The sequence below is a fragment of the Mytilus californianus genome, unplaced genomic scaffold (assembly GCF_021869535.1).
Source record: "Mytilus californianus isolate M0D057914Y unplaced genomic scaffold, xbMytCali1.0.p SCAF_5, whole genome shotgun sequence".
Taxonomy (NCBI): domain Eukaryota; kingdom Metazoa; phylum Mollusca; class Bivalvia; order Mytilida; family Mytilidae; genus Mytilus; species Mytilus californianus.
Window position 1 is genome coordinate 77,067,209 of NW_026262701.1, and position 16,402 is coordinate 77,083,610.

Below are 16,402 nucleotides of genomic sequence, written 5' to 3' on the forward strand. Positions count from 1 at the left end.
GACAAACTACATGCTGAGCAACAACTACATTGACATTGCAGTACAGAAAGGAGGTGTACCAGGTGTATCAGGCTGTATTGAACACACGAGTGTATTATCACAGATAATCCGAGAAGCGAAAGATTAAAAGAGAGAGTTTGCAGTCGTCTGGTTGGATTTAGCGAATGCATATGGGACAGTACCACACAAGTTAGTTGAGCTAATGCTGGAAATATACCATATACCTGACGGGACAAGAGAGCTGATAAAAGAATTCTTCAACCATCTACAGCTGAGATTTACAGTTCGAGATTATACTACATCAAGGCAATGTTTAGAAGTGGAAATAGTGACAGATATCGGTCATCCTTTTCTCAGCAGCAATGAATATTATTGTGAAGTCAGTAGAAAAGAATATCAGAGGGCCATGAAAGAAGTCAGGAGTATGGCAACCACCAGGAAGGGCATTCATTGATGATATGACAATAAGCACAAAGACAGTGATTGAAGCCAGATGGAAACTATAAGAGCTTAATAAGATGATCCCCTTTTGCAAAAATGAAAAAGAAGCCAAGCAAATCCAGAAGTTTGGTGGTAAAGGATGGTAACGTTAAGGAGGAAAAGGTTTAAAATAGGAGACGAAGTAATGTCAACAGTCTCAGAGAAGAAGCCAGTTAAGTGCTTTGGAAAATGGTTCAACAACCCCTTGTCAGATAAGTTGAATGTGGAAGATACATATAAGCAGTTGGACGACTGGTTAAAGGCAGTAGATAAGAACGGATTACCAAGGAAATACTAGGCATGTATTTACCTGCATGGGATATTGCCTCGGCTGCTGTGGCCACCTCTTGTGTATAATGTTCCAATGACAACGGTAGAAGGAATGGAAAGAGTTTCAAACGGTTACCTACGTAGATGGCTTGGAGTATCACTTACTTTTAGCAGCGTGGGCCTATATAGTTTATGAAGCAAGCTACAGCTACCACTCTAGTCAATCACTGAGGAATTCAATGTGACCAAGGTTAGACAACGCCTGATGTTAGCAGGGATGAGAAAGTACGGTCAGCAAAAGTAGAAGAAAGAACAGGAAGGAAGTGGTCGACAAAGAAGACAATAGAAGATGCTGTGTCACTATTAAATCGCAGCGAGTAAGTTGGCAGAGTTGCAGTTGGAAGGCAGGGGCTGGATGTAACACCTACAGGTAAATGAAGAACAGCAACTGTGGAAGAGAAAAGACACCTTGTACAGAAAGTGGTACGAACAATGGAAGAGGAAAGTAGAACAGTAAAGGCAGTGAGTATGAAGAAACAAGGAATCTGGTTAAACTGGAAAGGAACAAGGCAGGTGAAATTAGGATGGAATGAGATCTGGAAGATGGAGCCACTTAGGTTGCATTTCAAGCTGAAGTTGGTATATAATGTATTGACAAGCCCAAAAAATCTAGCAACGTTGGGATTGATAGATGACCCAAAGTGTGTTCTTTACAGTAGGCCAGCATATTTGGAGCATTTACTATCTCCATGCTCGAGTGCTTTGAAAGATGGAAGGTATACATGGCGATACAACAAGGTATGAGGGAAATAAGTAGACACCCTAGAGAGAAACATCAGGAAGCCCAGAAAGAACAAGGAAGGCCTTACCTTTGTAAATTATATTAAGGAAGGAGAGAAGGGACTTACGAAACGTGTGCAAGGAAGTGGTTTACTGGGACCAGCAACCGAATTGCAAATGTTGGTGGATCTGAAGCAGAAGTTACAATTCCCGCCACAGATTGCAGCAACAAACCAGATACCTGACATCGTCATTTGGTCAGCCTCAACAAAACAGGCAATCCTGCTGGAACTAACCGTGCCACGGGAAGAACGAATAGAAGATGCCACGAAAGAAAGAGATTAAGGTATCAAGACTTACTTGCAGAATGTAGAGACAATGGATGGAGGGTTTGGTTATTTCCAGTGGAATTGGGAAGCAGAGGGTTTGTTGGAAAGTCTATGTGGAGGGCATTAAGAGTGCTTGGTATTGTTGGAGAGGAAAGAGGTAAGCTGATTGGTAACTTGTGCAAAGAGGCAGGGACATCATCAATGTGGTTGTGAAAGAAAAGGTCTGAGCAGTGGGAGCGGTAAAGTGTAGAGGCAGGGATAGATAGCCAAGTGGTTTCGAGCTGGGATTGATCACAACAGTCGGCGCACCTCTGGAGGTTGTAGTGGACAGCGCCAAAACAGCCGAGGAAGGAGGATTCACCTGAAGACGGAACCACGCATCTTTCCAACTGGATGTGTAAAGGTAAAAAAAATCACTTTCCTCATATTTTTTTAAATTCTTAACTAGTAACATTCTTTAAAAATAACCAATTGTGTATTCTCAAAAATTTCTTGTTTCAATATAATTTCTATTTTCCTATCTAACTATAGTGACACTATTTTTTATTGGTTGATAGTTTTCTTATATATATAGTGTAACTTATTATGGTTAAAAGTTAATTTATTTCATAATACTCTACTTTTCAGATAAACAGCATGCCTTCCAATTTACCTTCTCGAGAATTTGTTGTACTTCCTTCCAGAGGAATTCAAAATATAAGCATTTTAGATGAAAGTGATCAAAATCGTGTGATTCTTTACAGTGTGAACATGTATCTGTGTCTAGTATATGCCATTGTTTAAATAGTTTTACATGGAAGTTTGTAATGCAGCAGTTTCCATCTAAATATTTTATATTGATCATCATCTAGAATATAAATATAAATGTAAATTTTTCTTACTTTTTTTGGCCTTTTAAACTTTTTTTGATTCAAGCGTCCATGATGAGTCTTTTGTAGACGAAACGCGCGTCTAGCGCAAATACAAAATCTCAATCCTGGTATCTAAGAGAGTTTTTTTTTTCATATGCAGGGTTAGTATTTTTTAGTGTCAAATTTGATTTCCATTTTAAAAAGCCAATGGGTGTTTGTATTCCTCATGATTGTAGTAAAAAAAAGTGTCAATGTCATTGTAAATGAAAGGATTGAATAGGCTTTTTTTATTTATGATATTAAGATTTTCATTTTTACTTTTGTTAACTTGTGTTGTGTTTAGATGGTGAGTTTTTGATGATTTTAACATGTTTAATACACAAACAAAGGCTAACATATAAATGATATTAACAAGCAATGAGTATTTACAACATATGATAATCAGATTAAAGTGGTACATAACACTACAGGGAGATAATTCTGTACAAATTAGTTGAACGTTTTATTCATGTCCTTATGTTAAGGAAATATAGAGCTTCTAAATTACCAAAACTAGTGTATGTCAAACTGCTATATATAAAATGAAATATTAAGTGTTTAGATCAAGTTTTTTTTAAATGTTCATATTTTTCTCAAAGGGTCAAAGGAAGTATTACGTCAATTAAACGAGCCGAATTAATTTTAGTCAAGGTGTTTGATACCACCTTTATATGAAAATAGATCTTTATAGAGATTCATTCAGATCTTGAAAATGGAACAACTAAAACAGTTGTGTGGGAAGATTATCATGTTTGGTAAGGTTTTTTTTTAAACAAATTACAAAGTAAAACCTTTCATTACATTCAGTTTCGTGTAACATGAATTACATATTACAACTTTAACTTGTGTTCAGCTGTTATTACGTATTTATATGTTCATTCTCGTGTGTCTATAATTGCACTACAAGTATCCGTTATTTTATCACACAAGAATGGTCTTTGATTTTTATAAAACAAACGCAACCATATGTAAAGGATGATTATATCTCATTTATTCTTTATAGACTGGCGGATTGGTATCATACACTTGTGTATTATTTGGTTCTTGTTGCGTACCACCAAAAGATTGAATCTGTGCTACTGTCGGTTGAGTTGTAGTCAAGACTTGATACTGTTGCGCCCTGGGATAATACTGCACTACTGGGTTATTTGTTTGTCCAGTAGCTATCATGACCTGGTGACCGGTTGTCATGGGGATTTGAGTGTGTGGTAGGATCACTCCAGGTTGTGTGGCGTTCATAAAAACAACTCCCTGTTGAAAAAAGAAATTGCAAGTATTTCTAGATAGGAATAATGTTTTATTTTATCTTAAGAAATAGTGGTTACACTTTAAAAAAAAAACAGATTTTCGTTCCAGTTTATTCATTACTACAAGTAAAAAAGAAAAAATCCTCTCTGTATTTAAAGAATAGAAAATACAAACTGCGATTTATATTCCAATGAATGATATGCATATATACTGACAGTACATTGTATGTCTGTTATGTTGTTGTTGGACAGTTGTTGTCCATTCATTTGATGTGTTTTGTCATTTCATTTTGCCATGTGATTAGGGACTTAACGATTGAATTTTCCTCGGAGTGATTTTACTTGTTATGGTCCTTACTGGATATAAGCATGAACAACTTTTGGGAAGAAAGTTATTCTGAGTAACAATTTATAGTTAATGTCCCTACTACCTTCTTACGGAATTACAACTGACATATAAATATGACTTTAGATACCAGCATATTTCGTATAACTGTATCGATAAAAAATATTTTGTAGGACTAATTTAAAAGTCCAGTATAATAGTATCAAATTGCAGTTTATGGGCCGTCCAGTCGTATCCGAAGATATGATATTGATACTTTCTGAAGACGACTTAGTTTACGGATGTTATTACGAGTTTATTTAAGCAGAGAAAGACTTGTATAACACTGAGTCGACAACGTGGGTATTGGTTGCAACTTCAAAACAACAAATCCTTTGATCCCGTTGTGCGACATATTGATGTACAGGTGGTGATGGAGAAAGTCGATGCTTTGGAGCAACATTTACCTGCTGATTTGATGTCCCCCATGAGGTGCAGCAACAACATAATGCAGCAGCAATGATTGCGACAACTACTTCTGCAAAGGACAATACAGCCATAAATGCTGACAAGGTCACAGCTTTAGAACCATGATTTCTTCTCTGAAATATTGTGTAAGTGATCAATTCGAAGAAAATAAGCAAACTGAAAATGACAAGACATTTTTTTTTTTTTTTTATTATATACACACGTGCTTCAACTTTAATTCAGTACAAAAAAGTTAGATCTACCAATTTGCGATGGCATTTTTTTTCTTCGAAAAAATTCTTCTTTGGCATTGTGGCAGGCAACCCTGCATGACAAAAAAAAATCATTTTATAAAGCTAAGCTGACTGAGCGGTTGATAAGAGGAGAACAGAACATTGCTACCATATATTTGCAGATCTTACATTATTGGGCCGAATGAAAGATGACGTATATGTAGCACGTGATGTAAATATGTCATATGATTAGACGTATAAAAAGTAAAGAGCAATAAACAAACGGTAATTGTTGTCATGTATCAATAGAAAATTGAATATTACTCTATGATAAATCAAATTAAACTTTTTGTGTAACACAAAAACAGGATTAATTTTTTTTTGAAATATTAAGTTCGATTATTGGCCAATCCGGCTTCCTGAAAGGTACAGTAGATTAAAGCGTTTTGTATAGATCCAACGTCCAGCAACTACTATACTACTATATTAGTGTATCGTCATAATACATACTTGTCAGTTAACAATGTTTACATGTATGAAATTGCGCTAAATTTCCGATATTCTCGGGGCCGGCAAATTTTCAAATATAAAACATCAATTAGTAAAAATGTATATCGAATAAATAGTTCTGAAAAATAAAAAAATTAAACGTCTTTCTAAAAGAAGCAAATCATTCACTAATTATCGACTTTCACTTTTAACGAAGTCTATTGAAATAAACATAAGAGTCGGCTAGTAGGTCACCATTCGGTAGTATATTTCGAATGTTCTCTTGAGTTCGCACAGCTGCATTTCGTTTTTGGTCGAATTCTTGTCGATGTCGATGTTTATATAGTTATCTGTCAGAGGTCTCATCCTTTTACTAAAACAGTTCATCGGAAGGTACCAAGACCTTGTTGATAAATATTCCGTATCAAATTCACAAATAATGCATGATGGTCTTGAAGTATAGATTCTTGGTACTGACGTTGTTTATCATCTGAATAATTTAAAGTATATTTTATTTCTATTTATGAATATTACTTTTACTGATAATTACGTTTTCAGTGAAATCCATTCGACTTGGCTCTGTACTTATACATCCCGTCATTGTGTTATTGTTCTATGGTAACAAAATTGTATCCTTGTCTTTCTTTTTTGCTTATAAATGTGCTTTGTCTATATGCCTTGTTGTGTTTTGTTGTTAAATATGACGTGGCTCTGTACTTATACATCCCGTCATTGTGTTATTGTGCTATGGTGAATTTTTGTATCCTTGTCCTTCATTTTTGCTAATGTGCTTTGTATATATGCTCTTTGTGTTTCTTTGTTGCATAATAGTGATTAGATTATAACACAATGTTGACTGCTATACCCCTATTTTTGACATTTTTATCTATTATGTCTGTTTGTTTTGTTAACATATCGTTGTCAATATAATGGAATTTTATGCAACTGTCATACAAGTGAGAGTTTTAGCTAGCTATAAAACCAGGTTTAACCACCATTGCCTAGATTAGAAAATGCCTTACCAAGTCAGGAATATGAAAATTATTATCCACTTGTTTGATATGTTTGAGTTCTTGATTTTGCCGTTTGATTACGAACTTTCCGGTTTGAATTGTCCTCGGAGTTTATTATTTTTTGTGATTTTACTTTTTGACAAGTCTTGGTTAATCTCTCCTCATCATCAGTTTCTGGTAAACGTTTTCCTAATGGTTCTAGATTCCACCAGAACTTACTATTTCGCTTTCCTCTGCGTGTTGTGGTAAACTTACATGTAAAAGTATGGATGATATTAATTAGTTCTTTCCATTTCTTATTACTGGTCCAGATAGCAAGTATCCAATTTTTGATGCAACGGCTGTAGGTCCTGATTACATGATATTGTACTATATCCCAATAACAGTCTGCTCCTATCAAGAGTGATCTTTTAAAGCTAGCACCAATGTTTACAGAATCTGCGAGTTTTAAATCTTTCAATTATGACAGAATTCGTTTTTCATCTGATTTGAAGTGGGACTGCTACATCTTGAACATTCTATGAATTGATATTTACAATTTAACCTTTGTCAGTTTTTATTTGAACGGTTGATATATCAAAATGTCGTATATTCTTCTCTTTGTCTCATAAAGCCGACAGTTCAATTGTGTCACTATTTGTAATTTATTAGCTATGTTCTGGGTAACAAATGAACGTTGGGCACCTTCGTCAATCATAAAAATTGCTTCTGTGGTCTGTTTCTCGTATGATATTGGTGCTTTATCTGTTTTTAAAAATACGCCTTTGTGGTGATGTGATATATGCATAACTGCGGTCGCAGGTCCTCCGTTTTTTACCATGTTTACAACTGCCGGTTTCTCCCTTTTATCCCTATATGTAAGGTATCCTCCACATATACTTGTGTGATGTTTCTTGATGCTTGTTTTTTTACATCTCAATCAATTAAGCAATCAAGATCATATAACGTATAGAAAGTGGTCATTTTGATTTTTTTTTTATAAATATAATACCGTTAAAGAGCGATTCCGTGTGTACAATTTATGTCTCTGGAATAATCACTAGCAATCACAACTTATTTTTTGTATTCATCTTATACGATGATTGAATATAACAGTTTGGTAAACAAATATACAGAATGTTTGAAATAATATAAACGGTACAAGTTATTCTGCACCAGATGTGCATTTCGACAAGAAATGCATCTTCAGTGTACTAATGTCAAAATACTTGAAAATCCAAAACATATTAGAAAAATTAGAAACTTTTACACCAAAAAAGAACAGAAAGTATAGCTTAAGTCGGGCAAGTTATCAGAGTTTTGCATGATGGAGATATATTTCTTAATTTAAAATAACTTCCAAAACTTTGTCATATCAAATTTAAACAACAATATTCATTTTTTATGCCAGTGCATAAGTACTAGCTACAGTGCTAGTTATACCTTTGGTACATTTAAACCCAAGCAGACCTAAAATGAAAGCAAAACGCGTAAATGATGAAATTTCCTTGACAGACCAAGTATTTGAATAAAGGTATATAATGCTAGCGTTCAAGCTTGACATTTTTATTATGATCAACTTTGATATCGATAGTGCGCAATTTGTTTACCTATATATATATATATATATATATATATATATATATTTAACATTTGTAAATTGATATGCAACTGTATTACTTACAATAACTGAACCTACTACTCCAAGACTGAACATAGTTGGAACAAAAACTGATGCCCCTATTATGCTACACACCATAAAACCAGTTCTCTGAATAAAAAAGCCCATTGAAAACATAAATATATATGCAATGTACATAAAATAAAATTGTATTTATTAAATTAATATGATTTTTTTAAATTGTTAAGTTCCCCTCCTTTCACTAACAAACTGAATCTATATCTGAATACTAAAATCACAATCAGGAATTGAAACATAATAGAAGACGATTCCATAAAAATAATTAATTGCTGATTCTTATACCTATCAACTATAGCTGAAGTTTTTGTTCTTTTTAAAAGATAATAAATTATATTTCTTCCTTATCTAAAAACCCTACTAGTCTTCTCCAGCTTCCTATCCTCTTCCTTGACATGCACATAGGCAGCAAACCCGTAACAACAAACTATAATTACAAACATTAACATTGTTATATACATAATAGATGTTTTTGGTTTATGTTATGTATGAGAGGTTACTTTTTAAGCATTATGCGTACAGTAAGAAGTGTGTTTTTAAAATAAGTGCACCAAAAGCAAGAAAAAAATTAAACAAACAAAACTGATATACAAAATTATTCAATTAAAGGTCTGTAGGTGATTTTATGTACGAGATATTGTTTGTCCCAACCAAACATATACTCAAAAACGACCAACCAAATATATACCCTATAACAACAAACCAAACATATACTCTGTAACGACCAACAAAACATATACTCTGTAACGACCAACCAAACATATACTCTATAACGACCAACCAAAAGTATACCCAATAACGACCAACAAAACATATACCCTATAAAGACCAACCAAACATATACTCTATAACGACCAACTAAACATATAATCTATAGGTTGCATTTCTGTTAATATAGACAATGCAATTTCCCATAGGAACTCCCTTTGCGGCTAAAACTGTTACACTTTTACTATGAAGTTTCGTGAAAAATTATATCCTAGAATGGAAAGTTGATACGCACTACTATTTTATTCAAAGGTCAAAACATAGAACTTGTTAGAATTTAAACTTATACTAAAATTATGTACTATCCCTACCTTTACTTTTTGCCTACTTCAGAATTAATTTTTCACCGGAATATTATGTTTTATACTGTTTACATTCCCAAGTTATGTCTCTATGAGTTGAAACATAGAGATCATATCTGGGAACCAGTATGTCAACAAATCAAATTATCTATGAATATTATATATCTCCCAAAAAGAAGCGTGGTTTGAGAAACAGCTGTATTTACAAAGTGCAACCTATACTAACATCTATTCAAATAGAAAACTCTCTAAAAACACCTTTTCTCACAACAATACTTATTTATCACTATTACAACCTTAAAGAAATCCTTGCATATACTCTAAGTTTCAACATCTTACTGTATGCCTATTTGACAATGAAAGTTCACAATTTCTGCCTCAAATGGCCAGTTTAGAATTCTTGTCACAACAGTATCATCTCTAACCATATAGCTAACATTACTTAGCTAATACATTGTATATGAACTAGAAGTGTTTAAACAAAGCCATATTTGCAAAAGTTATATGTATGAAGATACCAGTCTGGTGTATGAATTCAATAAAAGTTTTATAGAAATGAATGCTTACATCTGATTTTTGCATACCTTTAAAGCACATTTATTGTTTTCTATACAAAAGACCTTTAAAATAATAAAATCATAGCATTAACAAGTTAAATCATCTGTTTTATGACCCAAGGGGTAGGCATTTTTTCTCTATTTTTTCCCCTAGGGCCTCAAATTTCCTAAATTATTCTTCTGTTTCTAGAAATGTTTAATATTTAGTACATATTATGGATAGAACACACTATAGTAAGTTTTATGGTTTTTTTTTGTATTTCTAGCTTGTGTTTTTTATGTCGCGGTCACAAAAAAGCACATTTAGGTGTTACGCCTTACTTTTGGGTTATCGACAGGACAAAAACACCCCACCAATAATATTCAGAAAGGATCAATGAGTTTCAATGACTTCGAAGTGCAAATATAAGCATTTCTAAACAATGTAAATTACAAATATGCATATATTATGAATTTATTTTGAATTTAGGGCTTAAAGTAAACTATGCATACTGTAAACTGTGAATGTTTACCGAGTCATCATAGTTAAGGCCCAGGATTTTCTCAATCTTCATGAAATATTTATAAAACTTTATATTTGAGTTAATTTCTGTAAAATCTCTGATATAAACCAGATTTTGTGAAATTCTGTATGTTCTCTTTTTTAACCAAATATAGGTTGCATTTCTGTAAATATAGACAATGCAATTTTCCATAGGAACTCCCTTTGCGGCTAAAACTGTGACACTTTTACTATTAAGTTTCGTGATAAATTATATCCTAGAATGGAAAGTTGATATGCACTACAATTTTATTCAAAGGTCAAAGTATAGGGTTGTGCGGCATATTTTCAACATTTACATGCCCTCAACTTGTTAGAGTTTAAACTTATACTAAAATTGTGTACTACCCCTACCTTTACTTTTTGTCGACTTCAGAATTAATTTTTCACCGTAACAGTACGTTTTTATACTGGTAACAGTCCCAAGTTATGTCTCTAAGAGTTGAAACATAGAGATCATATCTTGAAACCAGTATGTCAACAAATCAAATTATCTATGAATATAATATATCTCTCCAAAAGAGGCGTGGTTTGAGAAACATCTGTATTTACAAAGTGCAACCTATAACGTGTATAACGACCAACCAAACATATACTCTATGATGTCCAACCAAACATATACCCTATAACGACCAACCAAAAATATTCTCTATAACGACCAACCAAACATATACTCTATAACGACCAACCAAACATATACTCTATAACGACCAAACAAACATATACACTATAACGACCAACCAAACATATTCTCTATTACGACCAACCAAACATATACTCTAAAACGACCAACCAAACATATACTCTATAACTACCAACCAAACATATACCCTATGACGACCAACCAAAAATATTCTCTATTACGACCAACCAAACATATACTCTATAACGACCAACCAAAAATATTTTCTATAACGACCAAACAAACATATACCCTTTAACGACCAACTAAACATATACTCTATTACAACCAACCAAACATTTACTCTATAACGACCAACCAAACATATACTCTATAACAACCAACCAAACATATACCCTTTAACGACCAACCAAACATATACTCTATAAAGACCAACCAAACATTTACTCTATAACAACCAACCAAACATACATTCTATAACGACCAACCAAACATATACCCTATGACGACCAACCAAACATATACCCTATAACGACCAACCAAACATATACCATATAACGAACAACCAAAAATATTCTCTATAACGACCAACCAAACATAAACCCTATAACGACCAACTAAACATATACTCTATTACAACCAACCACACATTTACTCTATAACGACCAACCAAAAATATACTCTATAACGACCAACCAAACATTTACTCTTTAACGACCAACCAAACATAAACTCTATATCGACCAACCAAACATATACCCTATAACGACCAACCAAACATATACCATATAACGAACAACCAAAAATATTCTCTTTAACGACCAACCAAACATATACTCTTTAACGACCAACCAAACATAAACTCTGTAACGACCAACCAAACATACACTCTATAACGACCAACCAAACATATACCATATAACGAACAACCAAACGTATACTCTATAACGACCAAGCAAACATATATACTCTTTAACATGTATAACGACCAACTAAACATATACTTTATAACGACCAACCAAACATTTATTCCATAACAACCAACCAAACATATTCTCTATAACAACCAACCAAACATATTCTCTATAACGACCAACCAAACATATACCCTATAACGACCAACAAAATATATACTCTATAACGACCAACCAAACATATACTCTATAACGACCGATCAAACATATACTCTATAACGACCAACCGAACATATACTCTGTAACGACCAACCAAACATATACCATATAACGACCAATTAAACTTACATGTATACTCTATAACGACCAACCAAACATATACTCTATAACGTGTATAACGACCAACCAAACATATACTCTATAACGACCAACCAAACATATATTCTATAACGACCAACCAGACATATACTCAATAACGACCAACTAAACATATACCCTTTAACGACCAACTGAACATATACTATACAACGAACCAACTAAACATATACTCTATAACGTGTTTAACGACATTGCAATTGTAAACCTTTCATTAAGGTTGATCAATTTTGAAATCGCTTTTATTTCAAGACTTACATGTTTAAGGTAACACGATACCGAATGACGTTACGCCACGAGTTATCGTTCCTGACGTTATCGAATAACGTTCACACATACAAGCCAATGCAGCAGGTTCTGCAATCACAAAGTGATTAAATAATAAAAGAAATATTTTTGGTAATTCATTATGTGACATTTTTAACGGTAACTTTCCCTAGATGTAGAGTGCTGAGAGTTTTTGATGCAATACGTAACGGTTAACTTATTTGACATAGATTGCTTTATCGTTTTCCGGCAATTCTTCTGCTCATTGTTAACCTTTAAAAATGTATTACTTTACTTTTAAATATTGTGTTTCTTTAATATTTAAGCATCTGCACGATTTATCTTATATTTTTTTTTTATGCATAACAGACTGAGTTTTAACACTTTATTTTATTCTTGGTTTATTTTTGCAATAAATACTTATTCATGATGCGCGCCGTATCGCCATGAAATTTTGTTTTGAAAGTCGAAATCTAATCTATAGACACTTGGGATGATGTGTGAAAAAACAACTATTAATTCATGTTAAAATGGTCGTCAAAAACACCGCTCCGGCAAAATGGAACAAGGAAATTTATCGGAATGAGAATACGGATAGAATTAGGCGAAAAAGCACAATATAAGCAGACTTTGATACTCATACAGAAAATAGTTTGTTAGTATGGAATGTAAAAAACGTGGTTTAACTTGCTTATTTTGCCGAATAACTTTCCCTATGTTCCAAGTGTAAACAGTCTCTGAAAATCATTGGTTTATACAGAGTAAATCCGATATAGTTTCGGAAACATTTTAAAAATAAAGTGCTAGCTTTGTAACCCTATAGACCAAGTCTACACAGGGCAGACAGCAACATCGGAATGAGGCCTGAGAAAGTTAACGTAGGCTGAGAAATACATGGGAACTTGATTCGGCAAAAATAAAATAAAAAAAATTCAGGTCCCGTTACAGTCTGATTAAAGCCAGCTCCAAGTATCCAAATGCGTCTATAAACGCAAATTGATAGTTCGGGCTGGCTCTAGTCAGACTGGTTCAGTTACAATTTTTTTCTCTCGAAATTTACAAGCAAACGACTGACTAATTATTTTTCAAACGGCAGAAAGAGACTGAAATAGCTTGATCTTGAAATCATTTAGATTTTATATTCGTGTTAATTTACGCTTGCATGGGTATTCGGTGGTAGTGTGGTTTTTTTGGAGTGATTTGAGTTGGAAATAATTTACATTTACAAGTTCGGAGACAAAACGACTGAAAGAGAATAAACATAGTTGCCTTTTGAGGCCCTGAGGGACATATTGCTCACATACTAGGCGTCAGGAAAAGCCCGAGGAGTTTCACAGTCTTAAAAGGAGTTTTTAGAACAAGTATAAAAGTATATCTATATACATGTAAAAAAGAAGTGTTTTTCTTTCTTTGTGTGGATAAATATACTATATACTAGTATATATATGTACATTGTAATATAAAATGTATGTGTACGAGCTTTAGAAACACGATGAAAAGCGAGACTCGCCGACCTTTTCACTTGTTTCGTAGTGAGTACAAATACATTGAATTTTATATTTTTGACAATGTACATAATTCTTATATTTTGTTTTTATTCTACAATTTACACCCCAAGGATGACTAGGAAATAGAAATATGGTCACTTGGTCTTCTTCCGACCTGCAGTCAGAAAATGCTTCCAAAGTTGGGCGTCCATTTGGCTGTGCGGGATGTATCAAGTTTGCAGCCACGTCCGGTCAGAATGGGGACGTTAAATCCGATGCCTCGTGTAAAGAGAGTTCTACGCTCTTTGAACATTAAGAACCCTTGAAACAACTCTTTGAGAGGTCCGTAGGTGGCATGTTGCGAAACAAAATGTCTGTCCCTATCCAATATACCCTCATTTTCCAGTGTCAGTCCAAATTTTCTCGACCATCATCCCAGATGGCCTCTATTACAAAACCTAGCTATTGTATTTATTGTTAACTTGTTCTCGTCCTGAACATGCATGAACTATTTGCCACTGGACGTTAAGCAACAAACAATCAATCCTTTAATTTACACCCGTCACTTATAACTTTAATTGTTAAAATTTAAATCATTGCCTCTAATTTTTTCAAAGCAATCGACCGCTTGCTCATTATGGAAGTGGGGTAACATGAGACTTTATTTGTAAAAGGACAAGTACAAATAAAACAAAAAAATATATGGTACATGTTTTTTGTACAAAAGTTGGCTGTTATAATGATAAATGGAGATATGGGATATGCAATTTATAAGATAGCAACATCTGGACATTTAACAACATCAAAACCAAAGACCTCAAGAAAATTGTGACTAATGCTAATTGGACGAGTATCTTTTTATTTCTAATTTGTAGTTTTAGTAAACGTTGGTCCCCTAAATTGGAAAGTATGTGTAGTATAATTATCACAGTAACATTTCAGTCTCTTAGTACATATTTGTTAAGTCTTAAAACTTTTGTTCTTCTTGAGAAAATTCAAACCATAATGAAATAAGGAGATGCGGTAAGATTGCCAATTAATCAACTTTCCACCAAAGACAAAATGACGGAAATGGTAGCTTGCTTACATTGCTACTTCATTTTAGATCTCCAAATTACCATTCCATTATATGAACTGCATATTCAAAAATATGTTTTGTCACCAAAATTCCAATAGAGCACATATCATCATATTGTTTCACCCGTGTCCGTTCGACCGTCAATCCCGCACTTGACATATATACATAGGGTTTATACATACGGCTAATTATTTAGGACTACAGTCTTTTTGCTTCAGGTTTAAATTATTTACCTGGTGTTACTACTCATATTAAAGGTACGCATGTCGTCTGGATTTTCTTTATTTTTTTGTTCATGACAGGTTGCTGGATTAGGCATTTTGATAACATATAAAAGGAACGCAGTGTACAGACTCCGGCTTACATCTCCTACATGTGGAATTTCAAGCTGGAACTTTTATATTTCGCGGTTTGCATTACTTATAAAGAATGAATATATGATCTCAAGATTTGTTTTGTAAATAATTTTCCACAAATGACAGACTGTTGAACTTTGTGAAATTTTGCATACAGTTTGCAAGGTTTGTCCGACTTGCTCAACCAACCAACTCACACATTTACACCATGTAGAGTACACTATACTAATGTATGTACCAAGTCAAGAATATGACGGCTGTTTATCATTCTTTCGATGTATTTGAGCTTATGATTTCGTCATTTGATAAGGGACTTTTAAGTTTTGAATTTTTCTTTGAGTTTTGTTATTTTATTTTTTAGAATGTGTATTTTATCATGATCATTATTCTCCCTCATAATTTTCACAACTAACAGAATGTTTAACCTTTTTTGACTGGTGCAACAAATTTGTCTTTTATAAACAACTGTTTTCCAAATTGTATTGTATCGTCCCGAACATGCATGAACTATTTGCCACTGAACGTTAAACAACCATCAAAAACCAAGCAATTATAAATCTGTTAACTGAATCAAATTTTTAAAGTACTCTATTTCTGCATGGATGCAGCGATGACACCACCATTGTCTTAAATGATGGAGTTAAAAACTCAGTAATTCAAATGAACCACACGTGAAATTTTTCATGTTATTTTCACGTGAACTTTACAAACATTTGGAGGTATTTTTCATGATTTTAATTAAATTTAGAATAAAGATATTATTTGAATAGTCTTATTATAAAAATTTACGTGAATTCAACGTGTTCCAAATTCCGTTGATTTATGCATGAACTATTATCATAAGATTTACGTGGAACCAACCAGTTCAAGCAAGTTTCAAGTATATGCTCGTTTGGTGTGAAATTCAGACGA

The 16,402-nt window shown here is 33.4% G+C and overlaps 1 protein-coding gene across 1 annotated transcript; it reads right to left on the reverse strand.

Annotated features, from left to right (window-relative positions):
- Positions 1–3,101: 3,101 nt before the first annotated feature.
- Positions 3,102–8,815, reverse strand: LOC127703083 (uncharacterized). Its single transcript, XM_052207496.1, has 4 exons — positions 8,564–8,815; positions 8,188–8,274; positions 4,789–4,923; positions 3,102–4,000 (listed from the first exon to the last, which is right to left on the reverse strand). Exons 1-4 carry the CDS (start codon positions 8,603–8,605, stop codon positions 3,740–3,742), a joined length of 525 nt encoding a protein of 174 aa, XP_052063456.1. The 5' UTR covers positions 8,606–8,815; the 3' UTR covers positions 3,102–3,739.
- Between the last annotated feature and the right edge of the window lie 7,587 nt (positions 8,816–16,402).